This window comes from Hyaena hyaena, unplaced genomic scaffold (genome assembly GCF_003009895.1).
Source record: "Hyaena hyaena isolate Hyena2069 unplaced genomic scaffold, ASM300989v1 scaffold_57, whole genome shotgun sequence".
Classification (NCBI taxonomy): Eukaryota; Metazoa; Chordata; class Mammalia; order Carnivora; family Hyaenidae; genus Hyaena; species Hyaena hyaena.
Genome location: NW_024080690.1, coordinates 3,421,260 through 3,446,498, shown reverse-complemented (window position 1 = coordinate 3,446,498; position 25,239 = coordinate 3,421,260). Strand labels below are relative to the sequence as shown.

Sequence of the window (25,239 nt, the reverse complement as noted above, 5' to 3'; positions counted from 1 at the left end):
CATGGAGGAGGGCACTTTGGGGATGAGCACTGAGTGTTATGTAGAAACTAATTTGACAATAAACTATTTGTAAAAAAAAAATAATAATAATTTTTAAAATGTTTATTTTTATTTTTTTTAATGTTTTATTTATTTCTGAGAGAGAGAGACAGACAGACAGATAGCATGAGCAGTGGAGGGGCAGAGAGAGAGGGAGACACAGAATCTGAAACAGGCTCCAGGCTCTGAGCTGTCAGCACAGAGGCCAACGCAGGGCTCGAACCCATGAACTGTGAGATCATGACCTGAGCTGAAGTCGGACTCTTAACCAACTGAGCCACCCAGGCGCCCCTAAGATGTTTATTTAGTTTTGAGAGAGAGACAGAGTGTGAGTAGGGGAGGGGTAGAGAGAGGAGACACAAAATCTGAAGAAGGCCCCAGGCTCTGAGCTGTCAACACAGAGCCCAAAGTGGGGCTCGAACTCACTAACCTTGAGATCATGACCTGAGCCAAAAAAAAAAACAGATGCTCAACCGACTAAGCTACCCAGACACCCCATGTTAATGATTTCTAATTTTATTCCATTGTAGTCAGAGAACATGATTTCAATAATTTTTTTTAAAAGTAATATCTACATCCAAAGTGGGGCTCCAAACCATGACCCCAAGATCAAGAGTAGCACATTCCACCAACTGAGCCAGACAGGACCCCTAATTTCAATAATTTTTTAATTTATGGAGGCTTTATGATCTACCATATCTAACATTATTCCAGAGAATGTCCCATATGCATTTGAGAAGAATGTGTATTTTACTTTGTTGGGTAGAATTATCTATAGATATTTCTTAAATCTAGTTGGTTTACAGTGTTTTCTATTTGCTGATCTTCTGACTTGTCATTCAGTTACTGAAAATGGGGGGGCTGAAAATTCCGACTATTGTTGAACTATTTCTCCAATTCTGCCAGTTTTTGCTTCATGTATCTTGGGGTTCTGTTGTTAGGTGCATATGTTTATAACTGTTTTACCTGCTTGATGGATTGATCTCTTAACCATTGTAAATGTTCTTCTTTGCCTGTAATAACAATTTTTTTCTTAAAGCCTATTTTGTCTAATATTAACATGGCCATTCAAGCTCTCTTTGAGCAACTCTGTGAATGATACATATTTTCCATATTTTTGCTTTCACCTATTTGTGTCTTTGGATCTAAACCATGTCTCTTGTAGATGTATAAAGTTGGATTACAGTTGATTTGTTTTGTTATTTATTTTGCCAGTCTCTGCTTTTTTGGCCATAGCATTTAATCCATTTATATTTAATCAAATTACTGAGAAGGTAGGATTTATGTAATTTTGCTATGTGTTTTCTATATGCTTTATATCTATCTTCCCTATTTCTTCATTATTGCCTTGTTTTTAACAAATATTTTCTAGGGTAATATTTTAGGTCCCTTGTCTCTTTTACTATATATTTAAAGTTATTTTCTTAGTGGCTGATGTGTCTTGGTGTGGATTTCTTTGAATTTGTCCCACTTAGAGTTTGTTGGATTTCTTGGATGCATTTAAAAAATTTTTTAATTTTATTTATTTTTTATTTGAGAGAGAGAGAGCGAGCACACATATATGAGCAGGGGAGAGGAGCAGAGGGAGAGAAACAGAATCTTAAGCAGGCTCCTCAGTCAGCATGGAGTCCAATGTGGGACTTGATCCCATGACCCTGAGATCATGACCCAAGCCAAAATCAAGAGTTGCACACTCCAGGGGCACCTGGGCGGCTCAGTTGGTTAAACATTTGACTTTGGCTCAGGTTATGATCTCTTGGTTCATAAGTTCGAGCCCCATGTTGGGCTTTGTGCTGACAGCTCAGAACCTGAATCATGTTTCAGATTCTGTGTCTCCCTCTCTCTCTGCCCCTCCCCTGCCTGTGCATGCTCTCCCTCTCTCAAAAATAAACATTAAAAAAATATTTTTATTAAAAAAATTCTAAAAAAAGACTCAACACTCAGTGGACTGAGCCACCCAGGCGCCCCCTTTTGGGTACATTTTAACATTTTTCATCAAAGTGGAAAGTTTTGGCCTGCAATTTCTTCTAATATGATTTCTCTTTCTCTCTCTTTTCCAGGACTCCTGTTATATATATGTTGATAAACATATGCATTTCTGGAGCACTGTCTAGTTTTCTTCATTCCTTTTCTGATCCTCAGATTGGATAATCTCAGTTGATTTCAGATTCACTGATTCCTCCTTTTGCCAGCTCAAACCTACTTTTGAACACCTCCACTAAATTTTTCATTACCATTATTGTGCCTTTTAATGCCAAAATTCCTAGTTTGTTCTATTTAAAAAAGAGTTTGTATCTCTTTAATTCTCTCTCTGCTGACACATCATTCTCATAATTTTTTCAGTTCTTTAAACATTTTAAGTAGTCTTTGTGGATAAGACCCATGCCTGGGCTCTCTCAGGGGTGGTTTCTACTGATTGCCTTTTCCCTCCATGGGCCATACTTTCTTTTTTCTTTGCACGCCCCATAATTTGGGTTGAATATTGGAAAAATTTAATACTATGACGGTGCAACCTTGGAAACCAGATACTCTATCCTCTGCAGGGCTGATAGTTGCTGTTTATTTTTTAGAGTTCCTGAAATAACTCTGTAAAGGTTATATTCTTTGACGTGGCCACTGAAGTCTCTGTTGTTAGTTTTTTTTTTTTTAAATATTTTTATTTATTTCTAGGAGAGAGAGAGAGAGAGAGAGAGACAGCGTGAGCAGGGGAGGGTCAGAGAGAGAGGGAGATACAGATTCTGAAATAGGCTCCAGGCTCTGAGCTGGCAGTCAGCACAGAGCCCGACTCGGGGCTCGAACCCACGAACCGCGAGATCATGACCTAAGCAAAAGTCGGACACTTAACCAACTAAGCCACCCAGGCGCCCCATCTGTTGTTAGCTTAGTGGTTAACTAATGGTTGGACAGATATCCTTAAACATTTGGACTAGTTAATCTTCTAGCCTTTGCCAAGGGGTTGTGTGTGTGTGTTGGGCATGCCTTCATGCCCAGGGAAGCAGTTTACAGCTCTGTATTAATCCTTCCTGTTTGTGTAGATCCTCCTGGTCATAGAAGCTGAGGGATTTAGGTCTCCCCAGCCTTGCTCAGAGCCCTGTACATGTGTGTGCCCTTCTATAGTCTTCAAAAACTTTTAAAAACTTCCAATGGACATCTCATTCCCCACCTTCTCCTTCTAATTTTTTTGGGCAGCTTGCTGTTTGTTCCAACTCTTAAAGACTACTCAGGAAATTGAGGTGCTAGATAAACAATCGCTGCTAATTGTTTTTAACAAATTCACCTAGGGAAAGGTTGTTTACACTGGGCACACCTCTGAGAAATGCCAAAGATAAGCCCCGAGATCAGGACTTAGAGGAACTGCCAGACAGGTAAAATAGTGACAATTCACTGGGGGGTGAGGCTTTGGAGGAGCTCCAACCCCACTCTGTACCTTCCATGGTTGCTAGGCTCCTGGGTTTCACCATGATTGTGGGGCTTTTCATTTCCAAGGCTACCGTGGAGCTATGAAAACTGCATGATTTAAAACATCATAAAACTTGCTCTTCTTACCAACGTGCAACCATTTTTCTTTAATAAATATTTCTAGATTGTCACAAGCCTTTGGTTAATTTCCAGATACTTTTTTGCCAGTGTTCCCATTGCTTTCATGGAGAGAGGATTTTTCAGAGGTCCTACCCTGCTATTGTTATTCCTACTGTACATGGGTGCCCTCCCATGTACATTTTGAAAAGGAATTTTGCTTGCAGCAATCAAGCTGGGCCACCAAGTATCCCATGGGACAGGGGCTCATTTTCCTCTGCCTTTGGTGATGCTTTGGGGGAGACATCTTTAAAATATCACTGAAGCTGTGGGGCTAATGGGATAACCCCAGCTTCTTTAAGGAGAAGGGGCAGCTACTGACAGCAAGCAGCCTCTTAGAGGACCAGCCTCTAAGAGAAGTCCTCCAAAAGCTTTGAACCTGTCCACTCTCAGGATCCTAGTTTCCTGCTTGGGTCCATGTCTGCTTGTCCCTGCACCCTGCCCATGCAATCTACACCGTGTCCGGTGGGTGTGTGGTCTACCACTTCAGAAGCTTGTTTGGAGTGCTTCAGCAGCCCGGGTTTGCATTTGTGGAAGGCCCTTTCTCTGTGCCAGAAGTGTGCTTATGGAGTGAACGCAGCCATACAGGGGCAAGAAGTCCAAAGCATTCAGCTTCATTACGCATGAAGTTGCAAGTTAACTATAGTTTACATAAATGACACTAGATGGCGGAGGTATGCGAGACTTACCATAGACCTGGCCTTAGTGAAGTCTTAGTGAAGACCTCACAGCCTTCTGGCTAATCCTTTCAGAAAGCCCCTCTGCCTCCTCCTTTTGCACTACCATGGGGCTCATCTGACAATCTGCATCATGATTCAGACAATATACAAGGCGTGTGAGAGATGGACTGGATTTTGGCAGCAGAAATAGTTCTAACGCTTCACCATAGGGGAGCTCATTACAGTTTCAAAGGACAATCTGTTGGCTTATGTAGTCAGTAACATGCTGGGGTCAGCAAACAATGGCCACATCTGGCTTGTGTTTGTATATACTAAAAAAAAATTTTTTTTCAAGTAATGCGGGGCTTGAACTCATGACCCTAAGATCAAGACCTGAGTTGAGATCAAGAATCAGACGCTTACCCATTTGACCCACCCAGATGCCCCTGTTTTAAATTTTTTAAGAATTAGTTAAAAAAAAAAAGGAATATGCAACAAAGAACCTGTTTGGTTTGCAAAGCCTAGAGTATTTACTAATCTGACCCTTTCCAGGAAAGGTCTGCTAACCTCTGAGTAACAAAGTCATGGATTCAAATAACCAGTGCTATCCTAGGACAATCAACAACCACAGTAAGACGACAGAACCAAAGGGCACAAAAATACTTGAAATATCACTTTACTTTAATGCTCTGGGCATTTTAAACATTCATAAAATCACCTTATTTCATAAGTCATTTCCTCTTCGGTACAGATTCTGTGTTCAGGATCAGAGACAAGTGTATCACTGCGTTTCCTCCGCAGCAGCCACAGCCGCAGGAAACCTAACTCTGGCACCCTGTCCTCTCTAGCAGAGTCCCCAGCACGCCCACAACAGGGCTGGGTCCACACCTGCTCGACACAACCTTGGCTGTCAATGAAAACACCCTCTGGAGCTTCGCTGCTGCTTGCGGATTCTGTGGATCCTGTAGGTGTCCGGCACTGCCCGACATTCTGTCTGTGGCAACGACCCTGAGGCACTACTTTGAAACATCAAGTCAGCTGGGAAGGATGCCGGCACCTGCTCCATTGTACCGTACAGACACTGAGGCACTTCAATGTTCTGGGTAAAATCGAGTTTACAATTCCCACAGGACTTACGTGTGACGGAAGGGGCTTTTCTCTCAATCATTCATAACCTTAACGCATATTTAGCAGATTTGTAAATTCCCGTCTGTTTGCATTTGTTGTCAGGGCTCACAAACTGTGTTGAGGAAACGAAAGCACGTTTGTGTTTACAAACACTGGGACAAGAAGCAAAAAGAACGTGCTTAGACAGAAGTTGCCTGTATCATGAATACACATGTCAACATGTTGAGTGACAACATGGTCACTCTTAAAGAAATGACTGTCCTTCCAAAACGAACTTTTTAAAAAAAGGTCCTAGGCCTTATCTGATTCTTTTTAGGTAATGACGTGTTTGTCTTTCCTTCTCAAGCAGTGGGTTCAAGGCATCTCAGAACATACTGATGCCTGACGTTTGGATTTAATTGGTCAGGGTGGGAGAGAGGAGGAGGGTGTAGACACCAACATTTTTTAAAAGCTTCCCAAGTGAGTCCAGCATACAGTCAGCACTGAGAACCTTGGTACCACAGGTTCTTGAGTCTTCCTAATCTCACCTGTCCTCACTAAAAGCCTTTGAGGTAGTCCCTGGGTCAGGCAACAATTTCGTCCATGAGATAAGAAACTAAGGCACAGAGAGGTTAAGGAGTTCATCTCACACCGTGCAGCCAAATGACAGTGCCAGGACTGGAGTCACCATCTCCCAATAAAGAACACCTCTTCCCCCAGCAACTGGCGACATGTCCTCGGGCCGCACGTATAAAGACTAACTGAAGAGTGAGGCATAACCATCTGTGCCAAGGACATCATGGAAGGGCATGGAACAGTTCTGAGGCAACCATCCCACCTGATTGAAAATAAATGCATAAAATAGATAGTTATTTGAAACCATGTGAGGAATAAAGCAGAACTTTCTTTTTAAAGCCTTACTTCCCTCACGTATATGCTACTGATTTGAATTTCTCAGAAAATCCATTAAGATCCATGGACTTCCAACATCTAAATTCTTAGCTCCGTCACTGTTAAGAGCTGGAAAACTCTCAAATGCCCCTTTAATTTGGGCCCCAAAAGATCCTTACAAATCTGCGTTCACATGTGATAGCACTACACAAACCTCCGTGCTTTTCCCCATCACCAGTCCACAGAGACGTCCCAAGAACTCGGACACTTACACTTTCTAGACACTAACCCAACAGTGCTGGGTCTCCAAGACTGCCTTTCCCCACTGCCTGTTTTACTTTGCTCTGGATGCACACTTCATCATCTGTCTCCTGGGTAACCACCAGGCCTTTTATTCTGTAATTCCAAATTCACAGAAGAGCTAAACCGGTTGGGCCCCTCTCCTTCACCCCAACATAAAGCCATCACATCCTACACCCACTGCTGCACCTATGAAATATTCCTTATTCCTTTCTTCGCTGTAAGCTCCCACATCTCATCATGTTTGAGGAGGCGTTGCTCTCTTTTCTTTTTTAAAAACGTCTCCCTGACTGCAGAACTGTTGTCTGGTGACAAGTAGAAAGAACGACGGAGCACATATAGACACGCAGGAAGAACACAGCATGTACTGGACAGGAGGCCGGCTGTGGTTCCCAGCACTCTAAGGAGCACCTGTTCATTCAGCCCACCCTGAACGCAAGTAGCATCTTGCTCTTCCCACCGGTAGTGATGTAGCCTCCTGAAAAATCTACAGAATTTTTGATCCAGGAAGTAGAAACTACACCTCACAGGACACATCTGCTGACTTATAAGATTCTCTGTGGAGCTCTGAAACCCCATCTTTCCCATTTTAGGAGACTCCCCCATTCAGGCCAACAGACGCTCATTCAGAGCCTCAGCCTGATGTCAAGAGGCAGAAGCGGAGAATCCTCCCCGGAACAAAACCTCTTCCAGCTCCTGCAGAAGGTGCTTGGAGAGCAAGAAAATGGAGGAAAGCTGCCCGGGTCTGGGGCAGTGCCACCTGGTGGAGGTGGCGGCGTGTATGTGGAATTCTACTCTGTTGCCCCCTAGAGGGGTTTTTACAAAAGTTACAACAACAACAACAAAGAGAACAATAGGGAACTTTGCAAAAGTGCGTGGAGAATTCCGATTAAAACAAAGATAATTGAGAATCATCATACTTTGAAGATCCACCATACCCAACTACTAAGTAAAGCAAGACATCGTGTTTTTTCTCTCTCATGCTTATTTGATGCTTATGTTGCGGCAAACTTGCTGTTTGGTTTCTAAAACATGCACAGAGCAGACTGAGAGCAGCATTTGCCATTTGGGTGCCCAGCCCACAGCAACCCTGACAGGTGACTGGCCAAACGCCATCGGGAACGTGGTGAGGAAAACCCCCTCTGCTGCGACGTGGCACCCAGCATGGCACCGAGGACTGTTGGTGCCTGCTCGTCCAGGCTCTCGCGGGCAGGGTGCTGTGGAGAGGGATGGGCGGGAACCCCTCGGCCACCTCCCAAAAGCCACCACTCCCTGTCCCAGACAGAAGAGTTGCAGCTGGGCATAGAGCTAAGGCACTAAGGCTGCAGCAGGTGGAAAGACACCGACCAAAGGTCCAATAGTCTCGATCCCCAGGGAAAAGAGGCGCTGCTCACAATGCTGCCTTAGGATAAAAACGGGGTATTTTTTTTTAAAGGATGAGAACATCAAATAATCAAGTCCCTGTCTTTTCCCCTCAGAAGAATATTTTACTCTCCCCTCAGAGGGGTTTGCCACAGTTCCCACGTCTCGATAGCAGTGCTGCGAGCACCACCTAGGAATCCCTGAGCAACCACTCTTTGGGGAAGCCGGCTTTTCTTCTCGTGTTCTCTCGTCGACCACGGCTGGGCCGGTCGCCTCGCTTTCTCCAGTTCGGGCTTGGGAACGAGCGAGCGATCGTGACCTTTCACCTTCCCCTGGAGCAGGAGCTCGGGGCACCTCCCTGGGTCACAGCTTGATGAACGCGGCCGGCTGGACGTGCTGCGGCTCCACGTCTGGTGGGGGGAAGACACTGGATATGGCTATGTCCACGATGCCCTGGCACAGTTCTGCATAAAGCTTCCTGAAACGGGTTTTTAAAAACAGCATTGAGGATGTTCATCAAAGTGCACGTGAAAAGTCTTAACGCTTTTTATCACCAGGACCTGCCCTAGACGTTCCATCTCATGACCACATTTGTAAAACTGGTTTCCACTGTACGTACACGAATGCTGCAGGCGGCATGGCATGAAGGTAAAGCACCCCCTTAAGAAACATTTCTGGAAGGTCTCAGGTGAACAGACAAACAGCTCCGGCACTCACTGGCAGGGAAGACGGGCAATTTTAATGGAGTCTAAGAGCCATCTGGCCTGTCCGCAGTGGGTATACTGCCCCCCTCTGGGTGGCTGAGGAGATTCTAGGAAAGACTCCCCAGCAGTAACAGCTAATTGGACATCTGGAGAACAAGTGAAGTCAGACAGACAGGGGGTGACAGGATAGAAAAGAGGATTGGGGGGGGGGGATGCCTGAGTAGCTCAGTTAAGAGTCTGACGTCGGCTCAGGTAATGATTATGGGGTTCACGAGTTCGAGCCCTACGTCGAGCTCCATGCTGACAGCTCAGAGCCTGGAGTCTGCTTCAGATTCCATGTCTCCCTCTCTCTCTCTGTCCCTCCCCTGCTCATGCTCTGTCTCTCTCTCCCCAAAATAAATTAAAACATTAAAAAATTTTAGAAAAGAGGATGAAGAAGAGAAGAGACAGACCCAAAAAGACAGAAGGAGGGGAAAAAGAGGGAAGTAGGGAGTGGGGAGAAAGCAATGGGGGGGCGGGGAGAAGAGGGACAGAATCAGTGGAAGGAGCAGCGTGCACAGAGAGTGGGTTTTACTAGGGCAAGAACAGAAGAGGAGGTCCCCGTCAGAAGGCTCTTTGTAACTTCCACACTGATGGAGGCCGACCTGTAGGAGAGTGCGGGCAGTGGGGGTGGATGGCAGGCGACTGCCAAGGCCGGAGGCTGAGCTGACAAGCCTCAATGGCCAGAATCTGAGGGAAATGGAGAGAGGGAGGCTGAATCTAGGTCAGGATTCCAGCTTAGATTCTGCGCAGAGGGCAGGTGGGCATTCGCGGGGATGGGCAAGCCTGGGGCAGGGGGTGCCTCTCAGACATCCACAGGCATCCTTGCAGGACGCCGGGCAGGCGGTATAGACACTGGTCTGGAACTCTGGGCTGTGACGCAGTTTGGTGGTTTTAAAAGTATGAAGTTGAATAAGGTCATGTTCAGAGAAAGCATAACAGAGAGAGAAGACAAACACCAGGGCTGAGCCACCCACTGGGGTCGGCTGATGAGGAACACGAGGCCCATCTCGCCCACACCTCCTCAGGCAAACCTTCCCGGTGCAGAGTGTGCTTGAAGCTACAACAGAAGAGTGTCTTGGCAAGGGGTAAGTGAGCAGTTGCCTCAAACATAGCCGGGCGGCTCAGGGAAGTTCGGACAGGAAGGGGCTGCCGGACTTGGAGATGTGGATGTGACTGGGGGCCTCAGAACAGTTTCTATGGGGTGGAGGGGACAGCATCCAGCCCAGAATGGACCACAGAGGACAGAGGAAGAGGAAACAGCCTGAGCGGATGCTGCTTTCTCAAAGTGTGGCTCTGACACCAATGGGGAGGAGTCTCTGAAGCAGGATGTGGCCTCAGGGGAGGGATCTTTTCTGACAGCTGTGGGAATCTGCACCCTGAGGAGGGAGAAAGGGTGACACTGAATGAGGAAGGCAAGGGGACATGGGACAGAAGTGGGGATAGGGCATGGAGCACTAGGGAGGACAGAACCTTTCCCAGAAGGACAGGGGAAACCGGGCACGCTGAGGTGGATCTGGTGAAGAGAGGATGTGAGCCTGCCTGCTCTCCTCCTTGCTTCAGTCTGCTTTCCTCTCCTTCCTCCTTCTGACTCAGTTCCAAACACCACCCCTCAACAGCAGCTCAGTGCTACTACCTTTCATATCCTTTACCAAGGATAAAGTGGGTCCCCGTTTGTAATCTATATTTGTCTGGTCCTCTGTCATGCCCGCAATCTCTTTAAGGGCAGGGCCACAGTCTCATGACTGTGACTCAGGGCCCAGTATGGGGCCTGGCAGGTTGAGGGTACTAACAAGTACTGGTTAGCTGAAGGGAGGGCCAAACGAGACGAATCACACCCGCCATGTCACAGCCACTGAACGAGTGTCCTGGCTCCTAATGAAAGAGCTACTTGTGTGTTAATACTGTCCCTTGTAGGTATAGGACTTTCTCCTAAACCTGTGGAGGAAGATCACCTCAATTCCTCCAAGACATGGACATGGTGAACCACGAAGGGGTCTTGACCTGATGAAAGTGAATCTTTAGAAGAACCAGCAGCATATGAGATCAGGTCCAGCTGACTTCTGGACCTTTACATCTAAGGCTTCCATCATGCTTCCGAGGGCATATTCTGTTCATCTGGGCAACTCCCATAGCACCTGACACAGGGCATGGTCCCACTGGATGCTATGTCCCCCTTCTGAAGGCTTTCCCCTCCTCCCCTTGACGCATGTGACACTCTTCTCTGACATCCCATTTCTAGCTCCACTGTGCCTATAATGCCTTCTCAGAACACTTCCTGCCCAGGGAGCCCCTTGATTTCCTGGTCATCACTGTCCCCGCCCATTCACAGGACCTGCTCCCTGAACTTGTCACATAAGAGGGTCTCCTCCGGCAGCTTTTGGCTTTGTTGAAACATTCATAGCAACTACCACCCACCTGAGCACAGACTACAGCTCAACACACATGGGAGAATCAGGAAGGACTGACTCAGCAAAGGCCCCCGACCCCTGCCAACCAGTGTCCTGCCACAGGATATCCTTCCTGACAGCAGTTACATAGTCTGCACTTGAACACTTTGGTAATGGGAGCTCACTGCCTTGCCAAGATAGGCCATTCCAACTGTGGAACCAACTTTCCATTTGTTAAAGCACAGTGGTGTTCAGGCTTACTGGGCACAAGCCGGGGCGCCGTTGACCTCAATGAGCCAGACCTTCAGCTCCTCGTCCACCATGAAGTCAAAGCCAAAGAGCTGGAAGCTCTGGTAAGGGAGGTGCCTGGTGCTGATGGCGGGCTCCACACTCATGAGGCAGCTTCTGTGGGGCAAAGGGGGAGAGCTCACTGAGAATGGGCTGGTTGAGGGAGAAGGAACACAGAAGACATGCTTGGATGATTTTATATCAAAAGTGCTGATAAAAATCCACTTTGACTTAATTCTTTTCTTACTTAAAAAATTTTTTTAAATGCTTTATTTATTTTTGAGAGAGAAAGAGACACAGAGTGCAAGCAGGGCTGGGGCAGAAGGAAAGAGGGAGACACAGAATCTGAAGCAGGCTCTAGGTTCTGAGCTGTCAACACAGAGCCCAACGCGGAGCTCGAACTCAGGAGCAGCTGACCTGAGCTGAAGTCGGATGCTTAACCAACTGAACCACCCAGGCACCCTGAGATTTTATTTTTCAGTAATCTCTACACCCAACACCCAGCTCGAACTCACAACCCAGAGATCAAGAGTTGCACACTCCACTGACTGAGACAGTCAGGTACCTCAATTCTCTCTTTCAAATTTATTACCAACAGATTATTCAAGACAATGATACTTATCAAGCTATTTGTTAGAAAACTCTGTAGTCACGTTCTTACAAGTAGGGGCTGCTTTCCCACCACAGCGCTGAATCACCATGGCCCCTAGATAGGTAGATTCCTCCAATAGGAGAGCTGCTGCCATATTTGTTTGTAATAAATAAAACACCCCCATGCATTTTTGCCATATAAAAGAAATGGCCTACCATTTGGTGAAGAGTAGAATTTGCAGTGAAGTTGGCCTCATTCATTTCTTTCACTAGCTACAGTTCTAATGTCAAATTATTACTAATGAAAAGATTTAAATATTGAAATACAAAAAAGAATTATTATTAACCCTAACTACTGCTAAAAAATTGGGGAAAAAACACAGAAAAACTGGAAACACAAAAAAGTTGAAAGTCAATCTTAGAAACATGAGGAAGTACACGAGATCTAAGGTCAAGGAGCAAAGGCCAAAATCTCAGACACGTTTTTTTAACCTCTCTGGGCAACGCTTTGATTTCTTTATCCATAAAGGAAGGGGTAAAAATAATACCCAGTCCTAGTGATGGGATGGTTCAATGAAATAATCACATAAGAACCTACGAATAAGAAGTCACTGTTTTCTAGAATAACCATCCCAGAAAACCTATGCCATTTCTGTTTTATGAAGCTCTTCCCTGATTTTTCCCTCAACTGAATGCTGGGGCAAAATATCTATTCTAGTAATAAACTATGTTATGACAACTCTAAGAGTACCAAGGATAGCTTTCCTCCTACACAACTGTATGTTTATAAGAAAAAATAAAAGAATTGGCTTCCATGTGACTGACTCCACAATATATTTGTAAAGGTGGGTTTTGACTCATGACTTTAAAGAACTGGGAGCTCTTGGGGCACCTGGGTGGCTCCGTAGGTTAAGCGTCCAACTTTGGCTCAGGTCATGATCTAACAGTTCATGTGTTCAAGCCCCACACTGGGCTCTGTACTGACGGCTACTCAGAGCCTGGAGGCCTGTTTCAGATCTGTATCTCCCTTTCTCTCCGACCCTCCCCTGCTCACGCTGTCACTCTCTCATAAATAAATAAAACACTAAAAAAAAAAAAAAACCGAACTAGGACCTCTAAAAAATAATAACTAAAAAAGAAAAACAAAAACAAAAACTGGGACCTCTGTGAACTTGGAGGCGGGGTCTTGCTCCCCCGACTTCCCTCCACCTCTGCCCCTCTCCAAGAGTCAACTTACTTTTTCTTGTCCTGAAAAGGAAAATATCTCTATGCATATATTTAAACCTTTAAAAATAATTTGGAGCAGTTAGCCATTTAACAAACAACTGGAATAAAATTTTCTTCTCTCATTCATTTTTAACCTGCACTGGTAAGGCACATATCACATTTTTCCCCTATATCTTTATCTCTACTATGAAAGAATACCCTTAACTTTTTAAAACAGTTTTTACACATGACGTTTTGTTTTATTTTTATTTTTTGTTTATTTTTTTAAGTTTATTTTTTCAGACACAGAGAGAGAGATAGATAGATAGTGAGCAAGCAGAGGAGGGACAGAGAGAGAGGGGGAGAAAGAGAATTTTAAGCAGGCTTTGTGCTGTTACCACAGGTCAAGATGGGGCCCGATCCCTGAACCATGAGATCATGACCTAGGCTGAGACCAAGAGTTGGACTATCGACTGACTGAGCAACCCAGGCACCCCTTATTTTATTACAAATGTTTTAAAAACATTTTTATTCATTTTTGGGAGACAGAGAGAAAGAGTGTGAGCCAGCGAGGTACAGAGAGAAAGCAGGACACAGAATCTGAAGCAGGCTCCAGGCTCTGAGCTGTCAGCACAGAGTCTGACGCAGGGCTTGAACTCACGAACCACGAGATCATGACCTGAGCCAAAGTTGGATGCTTAATCAACTGAGCCACCCAGGTGCCCCAAATGTTTATTTTTGAAAGAGAGACGAGCACAAGTGCACGCACTTGCATGTGCATGAGTGGGGGCAGGGCAAGAGTGAGGAGACAGGAGCTCCAAAGTGGGCTCTGCACTGACAGCAGAGAGTCCTTTGTGGGACCTGAATTTACAAACCATGAGATCATGACCTGAGCCAAACGCAGACGCTTACCTGACTGAACCACCCAGGTACCCCTAACTTTTGTTTTAATTAAAATACCCTTTCCGATATTATAATTAGGAAAACTTTTAAATTTAGTAGATGTTCATGATAGAAAGAAAGAGAAAGAAAAGAAAGAACCCCAACAAAGTGAAAGAAACATGCTCAAACAGATAAAGGAAAAACTGAGAGCCAGAAGCAAATCAAAATTAAATATTTTTTTTTTTAATTTGCTGGAAGCTCAAGATTAATAATTCACTTTAACAAATTTTTTTTTTTTTTTTTTTAATCAGTAGAGGCTTTATACATCTTTTTTCAGCAGGAGTGGGAAGTTAGGGGGAAGCTAGCTGGGGAAAAAAAACCCATCCACACATATGAGAGCTGTTAGGAGCTTTTATAGTATCAAAGTAGCAGCACTCTCTGAAGTGTATGGAACAATGCGGGAGGGGTGATGGTGATGGTGGTGGTGGTGTAACAAATATCCAATAAATCTTTTGCCTAAAATAGGAAATCTTTCTTCAGCATACTTGACCTCTCTTGTGTCAGAATTCTAAGCACCTACAATCACTGAAGAAATGGGACTCTAATCATTCTGCCAGAGTGGTAATGATAGGGCAGATAATATATCAACAGAACAGAATGGATATCGCTCACATAAAGGATCACCTGATTTATAACAAAGGCTCACCACAGTGCAGTAGGGAAAGGCCAGTCTTAGGCACAAATAGTCCTGAGTCAACGGGATACCCCACAGAAAAACATGACACTTGACATATAACAATTCAGGTAGATTACAGGTCTAAAATATAAAAGATAAAGACCAAGATGTCCATCAACTATAGAAGGGATAAACCATGTAATAATCATACAATGGAATATTACATAGCAGTAAAAAAGGTAAATCACTCCTATATGCAACACTATAGATGAAACCCGTAGATATAATAGTGAAAAAAGTTGAACAGAAAACAGTATAATTCCATTTACATAAAATAAAGTGGAAGAGTAAGCAAAAGGGTGGTGATAAAAGTCAGAAGAGTAGCTATCTGTGGCATGAAGTATATATTTTGAGGAAGTTGAAGAAAGTAAATATTTTATATCCTGGTTTGTGTTATAAATATCTGAGTATACGCATAATTAAAAGTTCACTACAGTGTACACTTAAGATTTATGGACTTTACCATATGCATGTTATACCTCGACTTAAAAAAAAAATCTCTATTGGACCACAACATGGAAAGAGCCTAAGTGTCCATCAACTGACGAATGGATCAAGTAGATGTGGTTTATCTATACGATGGAATACTATATGGCAATGAGAAAGAATGAAATCTGGCCATGTGTAGCAACGTGGATGGAACTTGAGGGTGTTATGCTGAGCGAAATAAGTCAGGCAGAGAAGGACAGCTACCATATGTTTGCACGTATAGGAGGATTAGGAGGAACTTAACAGAGGACTATGGGAGAGAAGAAGGGGAAAAATAGTGGGGAAGAGGGAGGGAGGCAAACTATGAGAGACTCTTGAATGCTGAGAACAAACTGAGGGCAGATGGGGGTGGGAGGGCAGGGAAGGGGGGTGATGGGCATGGAGGAGGGCACTTGTGGGGATGAGCACTGGGTGTTATATGGAAACCAACTTGACAATAAACTATTTAAAAAAAATCTCTACTGGATTTAGTAAACTATAATAAACGAGTAATAACACCAAATAGGCATATTAAGAAACAGGACCAAGAGAAAAAAGAGACAACAGAAGCAAGACCTATAAGTCAGGGGTTAGCAAACTTTTTCTACAAAGGACTAGACAGTAACTATTTTAGGTTTTGAAGGCTACATACAGTCTCTGTTACATATTCTTCTATTTCTAAAACATCTTTAAAAAAACATAAAAACCTTTTTTAACTTATGGCCTGTATGAAAACAAGCTTTACGTTGGATTTGGCCCATAGGACATAGTTTGCTAACCTCTACTATAGGTAATTCAGATTTCAGACTAATCAAATGAAGATGTTGAAGAATTACTGTTAACATATTCAAGACAATATGAGACAAGTGGGAAATTTCACAAGACTATAATCTAAAAAGAGTCAAATGGAAATTCTAGAACCGAAAAGTACAATCCCTAAATCAAGAACTCAAGAGATGAGTTTAATAACAATTTTATTGGCATTTTTCTTTTTAAACCAGTTTTAATTGCTAAAGGAAGAGATCAAATGACACACAAAAACCATGGGAGAAACGTGAGATAGTGAAAAGGACTGGTACCCGTGTAATTATAGAGGAAAGAAGAATGGGACGAAAGCCAAAAGGGAAAAGATGGTGGTCACGAAAATTCCACAACAAATAAAAGGCCTGCAGCCACAGATTCAAGAAGCACTCTGACACCTATGCAGCAAGAAGTACAAAGAAAAGTGTACACAACCTATAGTAACATTTATAAAAAGCAATGAAAATAAAGCTTCAAAACAGAGAAAAGACACAGTAAGGGCAAACTAAGATTGTTGCTGACATCTCAAAGGAAGAGATGTAAGCCGGAAGACAATGGAAAGCCAACTTCAAAGTGCTTTAAAAAAAAAAAAAAAGATTTTGCTGATCTAGAAATCTGTTTCCACAGCACGTCTTTAAAAAAAATCTTTCCATGTCTTGGGGCGCCTGGGTGGCTTGGTCGGTTGAGTGTCTGACTCGATTTCAGCTCAAGTCATGACCATAAGGTTCATGGGTTTGAGCCCCGCATCAGGCTCTGCGCTGACGGCTCAGAACCTATTTGGGATTCTGTTTCTCTGCGCCTCCCCATTCGCTCTCCCTCCCTCCTTCTCAAAATAAATAAACATTAAAAAAAATTTTTTTTTAAATCTTTCCATGTCTTTAAAAAAATAAAGAAAAAATAGGGGCACCTGGGTGGCTCAGTCAGTGAAGTGTCCAACTTCAGCTCAGGTCATGATCTCATGGTTCATCAGTCTGAGCCCCGCTCTGGGCTCTGTGCTGAAAGCTCAAAGCCTGGACCATGTTTTGAATTCTATGTCCGCCTCTCTCTGCCTCTCCCCCACTCACGCGATGTCTCTCTCTCTCTCTCTCTCTCTCTCTCTCTCAAAAATAAACATTAAAAAAATCTTAAAAAATAGAATGTAGATAAATTATTATTAGATAAATGAAAACCAAAATGATTCATCAGCAGCAGACTTTACTTAAAAAGGAATAAAAGTGAGTTAAGAATTAGGAAACTGATCCCAGACAAAAGAAAATGCATAAAAGAAAAAGCAGCAACATAAAAGGCTACAATGTATAGGAAAATCTAAATGACTATGAACTCTATAATAATAATGATGATGATAATGATGATGTCTTGTGAGTTTAAAATATTTAAAATATATATACATTAATGACCACCATGTACCTACAATCCAATTCCTTTAGGCTCCTTTCTTGGGTTTCTCCTGCTTCTCCTTCAGGGATAACCACTATTTTGAATTTTATGTTTTCCATTCCTTCAGTTCTCTATTTTAACCACACATGCACATTCCTCTAAATAACTTCAGTTTTGCTTGTTTTTCACATTATATGAACAGAATCAATCTGTATGCATCTAGTATACAGTTTATATTTTTTGTAATTTTTGCTTGACATTACGTTTGTGTATCAACAGTAAAAATACCCTTCAGAAATAAGGTGAGACATTCTCAGAAAAGTAACAGAAGAATTAAAAGAAGTTATTACCTACAGAACTGCTCTAAAAGTAATGCTAAAGTCTGAAGAGAAATACTACCAGAAATAAACTTCGAACCTCAGGACTGAAGGAAGAGAACTTAAAAAGGCAAATATCTGAGTAAATTTAAAAGAGCATTTTCCTCTTTTTATATTTAAAATGGGTTTCTTGTAGACAGCATACAATTTGGTCTTGTATAAAAAAAAAATCCAACCTGATAATCTGTCATACATATAAAATATATATGAGTACTGATAAAAATTATAACATCATGTGCTAGAGATTTCAATGCATATAGCTGTCTTACATATAACAACTATGGAGGAGGACAGTTAAGTGAACTATAAGGTTATAAGTTTTCTGCATTTTATTTGAAGTGATAAATTATTAACTCTAAGAAGGCTGTGAAATAAATATTAGATATATAAATCATAATCCCTAGAGTAACCACTAAGAGAGAGGGAGAGAGAAAGATAGCCAAATACTCAACAGATAAATTAAAATAGAACTCTAAGCAAAATAAAATAATTTTTACTTGAAATTTTTTTTGACATTTATTCAGTTTTGAGAGATGGGGAGAGACAGGGACACAGAGAACCTGAAGCAGGCTTCACGCTCTGAGCTGTCAACACAGAGCCTGACAGAAGGTTTGAACTCACGAACTGCAAGATCATGACCTAAGCTGAAGTCTGATGCCCAATCAACTGAGCCACCCAGGCACCACAGTAAATTCAAATAATTTTTTTTAAGGGAGGCAATGGGAAAATGAAAAACAAAACCAAAAGGAGACAGATAGCAAATAATAAAATAGTACATAAAAATCCAACCAAAATAATAATAATTAAATTAAAATGATAAAAACACACCAATTAGAAAGGTAGAGATTACCATATTGGCTGTCTTGTTAAATAAAACAAAAACAAAACCTAACCATACACTGTATACCAGGAGCCCACTTTAAATACAGAATGGAATAGAACAGGATAGAAGTAAAGGGATGGAGACATATCACTAATCAAAAAAAGCTGGAGTGGCTATATTAATTATCAGACAAAATTAACTTCAAAATAAGAAATATTACCAGAGATAAAGACAAATTATATAAGGATAAAGTGGTCAGTTGCCAAAAAATGGGTAACAATTCTACATGTACATGTACCTGAAACAGATCTTCAAAATATATGAAGCAAAATTGATAAACTAAAGGAGACATAAATAAATCCATAATTATACTTGGAGACGTCAATGTTTTCTCTTTCAATCATGAATGGAATAAGTAGAACAGAAATTCAGCAAGAACAAAAAAGACTTGAACAACACTACTAACCACCTTCACCTAATTCACATTTATAGAACACTCAGCCCAACTATAGCAGAAAAAATGTTATTTTTGGTACACATGGAACATTCACTAAAACTGGATCATATTCTGGGCCATGACACAAACTTTAACAAATTGTAAAGTTCTATGACCATAATGGTTTTAAAATAAAAATCAGTAACAGAAAAATATCTGAAAAATCCCCAAATATTTGGAAGTTAAGAAAAATTTCTAAATAACATAAGTCAAAGGTGGAATCACAAGGAAAACTAGAAAACACTTTAATAAAATGAAAATGAAAACACAACATAGCAAAACCTGGGGGGTGTAGTTAATAAGTATTTAGAGGGAAACTCTAAATGCATTAATGCATTTAAAAAGGAAATCTCTCAAATCAATGATCTAACCTTTTGCCTTCTGGAAACTAGAAAACAAATTAAACCCCCTCAAAAAAAGGAAAAAAAAAACAGAAGGAAGGAAATAATAAGGAGCATAAATCAAAGAAATAAAAAATAAAACAATAGAGAAAATCAATAAAGCCAAAAGGTGACTTTTTAAAAAGATAACACTGATAGACCTCTAGCCAATCTGTCCAAGTAAAATAGAACATACCAATATAAAGTGTACAAGCAGTGACATCATTACAGTTCCTACAGATACTGAAAGAATAATAAAGGAATATTACAAATAACTTCTGTCCTTAAATTAGATAGCTTAAATGGAATAATTCCTTGAAAGGCACAAGCTTTCCAAAGCTTCTTCAAGACACACAACCAAAAAAGATACAATTAAGTTACCTTATTATATGTTTAATTTGTAGCAAGATACTACTCTCCAATGTAATGTTCAAAGCACTTATTAGGTACTTATTGAACTCCTCAAAGAACATTTCATTCCCTTCTTCGTACTTTCCATAGTTCTTTGAGTACTCCTTCTGAATGCAGTGATTAGTCAAATGGCAGGTTTTGTCTTGGAAATTATCAACATGATATGGTTCTGAAGCAGTCCGAAGCACACCCTCTTTGTAGAGGTAGATATTATACTGATGATCCACCAGGACCCAGCTTCTGCAAGTCAATAAAAAGTTTTACTCAAGTCATCCAAAGTTTCACCACAGTATATATATCATTCCCATTCCTTAACTTTTCTGGAGGGATGTAGAGGAAGGAGGTAGATTCTAAAATTACATGAGGCAAGGCATAACCCTTAGCCAAAACAGCAGATTATGAATGTAAGGAGGCAAATAAAACATTTTGCCATAAATGACAAAAAGACCACTTTGACCAGTTCAAAAGATACAGCATTTTAAAGAGATCCAGATAGGGTGGGTCTAGGGTTTATCCATGAGACTTCTATTTGCCATGTTTGCTCTATAAATAACCTTAAGAGGAAGACTGTTCATCCTCAAGCTGCTCTGACACAGGATTGGTGTTGAAGAAGCAGCAAGTCATTACTAAGAAGACAAAGAGTCCTCAATGAGGAAATGTCAGCAAGGCCACAGGAAGGCTGGGGAGAGGGCTATTTAGCTTTAGAAAGTATGATACAACCTTTTACTCTATGCCAGGCCCATTGCTCAGAAAGTTAAAATCCAAAAACCTGAAGTGTACTTATGAAATTCTTTTTTTAAAAAAAATATTTTATTTATTTCTGAGAGAGAGAGAGAGAGAGACAGCATGAGCAGGAGAGGGTCAAAGAGAGAGGGAGACACAGAATCTGAAACAGGCTCCAGGCTCTGAGTTAGCTGTCAGCACAGAACCTGACACGGGGCTCGAACCCATGAACCATGAGATAATGACTTGAGCCAAAGTCGAATGCTTAACCAACTGAGCCACCCAGGCGCCCCTGAAATTCTTAAAAAGTAGGACACAAATAATGAAGCAAGGTCATATTATTTATTGTGTCTTAATTATGAGTTTTATGTACATCTCATAGCTTCTTCCATAAGCAAGCCCCATACATTTAGACTGTCTTCTTTGGAGCCACAGGTCATTTTGATAATTTTAGTAATGTTTTCTATAAAGAAAAGAGAAATACTAAAGGAAAAAGAAAGTTTAGGTACAGATCCTCAGTTCTATTCAGCTGTACTCAATTTTGGCTGCTTATTAAACATGGTCAAATACTTCTTCACATTCCATGTTACCCTCTTCATCACACACTACTGCATTTTTTTCAGATCAGTAACAAAAGCTCCAGACACCGATGCATTACCGAATGTCAAACTTGCGGTGACCTGGTTCCAGAAGCAGAGGGTGCTCAAGGTATTTCTGGATCACATGCACCTGACCCTGGTTGTCAATGAAATCCAGAAGTTCTGAAGCCTCTGAGGAGATGAGGATGCCTTCACCTATAGGGAAAATTGTAACAGAAATCGGTCAAGTTCATCCCAAGAGTTAAGGTTCTCTACAAAGCTAAGGAGGAGATGTACTGGGAGAAAACTGGGAGGAAGCTTCTAGGGGCCTGCTTACATTCCCTCCTCCATCTCTTCACTCCCCTAGTCTCTCACATTCTCCCCTCTGTCCATAAGGGCACCTGAACTATCTACTTCCTTCTCCATAGGACCATAAACACTACCTTGACAGGCTCCAACCATGAAATTTCAACTTTTACAGACATTCAAAATATCCGAGCATCCTAAATAAATGCCACTCTACTATTGGTCACTAGCTATCATGATCAAAACTTTAATAAACCCACCTCTCACTCTATAGCTTATAGAAATATCCAGAAAGTTAGGGCATAAACACACTTGTACAAGTCAATTCCATATACCATTGTAATAGGAAAAATTGTATACACCATCAACATTAAATAAATGTCTCTTTCAACAGTTTTACTGAGACGTATTTTACATACTATAAGATTTAATACAATTCAATGGTTTTTTATTTATTTATTTTTTATGTTTTTATTTATTTCTAGGAGAGAGAGAGGGAGAGAGACAGCGTGAGCAGGGGAGGGTCAGAGAGAGAAGGAGTCACACACTCTGAAACAGGCTCCAGGCTCTGAGCTGGCAGTCAGCACAGAGCCCGACGCGGGGCTCAAACCCACGAACCGCGAGATCATGACCTAAGCGAAAGTCGGACGCTTAACCGACTAAGCCACCCTGGCGCCCCAATGTCAATGGTTTTTCATATATCCAAGAGATCTGCAACCATCACTAATTTCAGAACATTTTTATCACCTCCCTCCCCAAAAACCCATAGCCATTAGCAGTCACTCCCCATTCCTTCCTTACTCTATTCTCTGACAACAACTAATCTACTTGATGTCTCTAAGGATTTGCTTAGTTTAGATGACTTATATAAATGCAATCATAAAGTATGTGGCCTTTGTGTCTGGCTTCTTCACGTAGCATAATGTTTTCAACATTCATCCATATTGTAACATGCACTACTACTTCATTCTTCCTTTCCATGACTTGATAATATTCCATTGTATGGATACAGCATTTTTGTTCATCCATTCATCAATTCAAGGACATTTGGTTTTTTTCCATTGTTTGGTTCTTATAAATAATGCTGCTATGAAGATCTTCATAGAAGTTTTTGTGTGGACATGGTTTCAGTTCTTTTATGAATATACCTAGAAGTGGAATAGTTAGGTCATATGGTAATTCTATGTTTGACTTTTTTGAGAAACTGCCAAACTATTTTCAAAACATCCATGTCCTTTTACATTCTCAACAGCAATATGTGAGTATTCCAATACATAGGAGTATTCTAATTTTATCACATCCTTGCCAACACTTACTGTCTTCTTGATTATAGCCATCCTAATGGGTATGAAGTAGTATCTCATTGTGGTTTTGATTTGCATTTCCTTAATGACTAACAACATTGAGCATGTTTTCATGTGCTTATTGGCCATTTGTATATCTTCTTTGGAGAAATGTCTGTTTAGGTTCTTTGTTCTTTTCTTAATTAGGTGTGTGGTTTTTTTTTTTATTATTATCAGAGTTCTTTACACATTCTGGATAGAGGATACAGATCCACATTCTGGATCCATTATTGCATGGATCCCTCAGTGTTGCTACAACTACTTCCTTCCCCATAAAACCGTCCTGACAACTACTAATCTGTTCTCCATTTCCATAATTTTGTCACTTCAGGAATTTTATATAAACAGGATTATGTAGTATGTGATCTCTGGGGATTGGTTTCTTTCATGCAGCGTGATTCCCTGGAGATTCACTGAAGTTGTTGCATGTATCAATAGTTCATTCCCTTTTATTGCTGAGTAATATTCCAAGGTATCAATTCACCTTAATTATTCAGCTTCTGAAAGAATATGAATTGTTTCCAACTGGGAACTATTACAAATAAAGCTGCTATGAACAATCATGTATAGATTTCTGCATGGATGGGAGTTTTTCTTTTTCTTTTTTTTTTTTTAATTTTAAGTAGGCTCCACATCCAATGTGGGGTTCAAACTCACGACCGTGAGATCAAGAGTCACACACTCCACTAAGTGAGCCAGGCAGACACCCCAAGTTTTAGTTTTTCTGGGACAAATGCCCAAGTGTGTGCAACTGCTAGGTTATATGATGGTTATAGGTTTAGTTTTACAAGAAATTGCCAAACTTTTTTCGAGAGTGGCTGTACCATTTTACATTCCCACCAGCACTGTGTGATTGATCTAGTTTCTCCTGATCAGCATTTGCTGTCATTACCATTTCTTATTCTAGTCATTGTAATAGGAATGTTGCGGTTTTGATTTGCACTTCCCTAGTGGTTAATATGAAAATCTTTTCATTTGTATTTTTTTATTTGCAGAGCCTTTCAGTGGAATGCATTATCATGTCTTTTGTCTATTTTCTAATTGGATTCTTTTTTGTTTTCAACTGTTGAGTTTTGAAAGTTGTTTATATATTCTGGATATAAAGTTCTTTGTCTGATATGTGGTTTGAAGATATTTTTCCAAGCCTGTAGTTTGTAATTTCAACCTCTTTAATAGGGTATTTCACAGAGCTAAACAACCTATTTTTGTTGAGGTTTAACTTATCAACTTTTACTTTTATGATCATATATGTGATATCAAGTTTAAGAACTCTTTGCCCTGCCCTATCTCCTATTTTTTTTCCTGAAAAAAATTTCTTGTTTTATGCTTTACATTTAAGTCCACAAATCCATTTTACATTAGCTTTTGTGTAAGATGCAAGGTTAAGGTCGAAGTTCACTGTTTTCTGTTTATGAATATCCACCTGTTCCAGCACCATTTGTTGAAAAGTCTATCCTTCCTCTATGGAACTGCTTTTGTACCTTTCTTAAAAATGTTGACCATGGAGCCTGCTTGAGATTTTCTCTCTCTCTCTTCCTTTGCCCCTCTTCCCTGCTCATGCTCTCTCTCTATATATAAAATAAAATAAAATAAAATAAAATAAAATAAAATAAAATAAAATAAAATAAAATACAAATATTGACAGTGAATAACATCTTTTTGCAAGTTATAAAATGGGACCCTTTGTGTCCCTTGGAATGGCAGTGGGGCAGAGGACCTGTGCCAGGCAAAGAGGGGAAAAGAGGGGCGGTCTGCTTCCAGAAGGGGAGGGGCTTTAAAAATCCCATCTACCAGAAGCTGTATCCAATTACGCACACATATGCTATCATCTTACTCTAAGATGTCTGGAAAGACATCTTCTTTGGGCAAAAAACATGCTCTCCATGTCACCACAAGCCCCACTTTCCTCCCCAGCTGAATCATTCCCACCTAGGCCACTGGTTTTATGTTCGTCTCTGGCCCCTGTGGGCACTTCAGTTTAAGACTACCTGATTTAACTAATATTCTCCCAAGCCTTCCTAGTTACTCCCATTTTCCTCCTGCAAAAAAACTTCTCTGCAAATCACTATAAAACAATACCAGAAGACCAGAGCCTGAAGACAGGGTAATCTAAGACTTGAATGAAAACGTTTATAAGAACATTCGAAGAGAAACACATAAGGGGTGCCTGGGTGGCTCAGTCAGTTAAGCGTTTGACTTTGGCTCAGGTCACGATCTCATGGTTCATGGGATCAGGCCCCACATTGGGCTCTGTGCTGACAGCTAGCTCAGAGTCCGGAGCCTGCTTCAGATTCTGTGTCTCCCTCTCTCTATGACCCTCCCCTGCTCACACTGTCTCTCTCTCTCAGAAATAAATTTTTAAAAATGTTAAAAAAAAAAAAAAAAA

The 25,239-nt window shown here is 41.3% G+C and overlaps 1 protein-coding gene across 1 annotated transcript in view; it reads right to left on the bottom strand.

Annotated features, from left to right (window-relative positions):
- Positions 1 to 4,934: 4,934 nt before the first annotated feature.
- Positions 4,935 to 25,239, bottom strand: part of TTL (tubulin tyrosine ligase) — a 37,148-nt gene continuing 16,843 nt past the window's right edge. Inside the window, exons 4-7 of the mRNA XM_039231761.1 lie at positions 21,285 to 21,420; positions 19,874 to 20,143; positions 11,329 to 11,472; positions 4,935 to 8,412 (exon numbers count right to left, since the gene is read on the bottom strand). Coding sequence (XP_039087692.1) covers positions 8,298 to 8,412; positions 11,329 to 11,472; positions 19,874 to 20,143; positions 21,285 to 21,420 — 665 coding nt within the window. The 3' untranslated portion in view covers positions 4,935 to 8,297. The remainder of the gene's footprint in view (positions 8,413 to 11,328; positions 11,473 to 19,873; positions 20,144 to 21,284; positions 21,421 to 25,239) is intronic.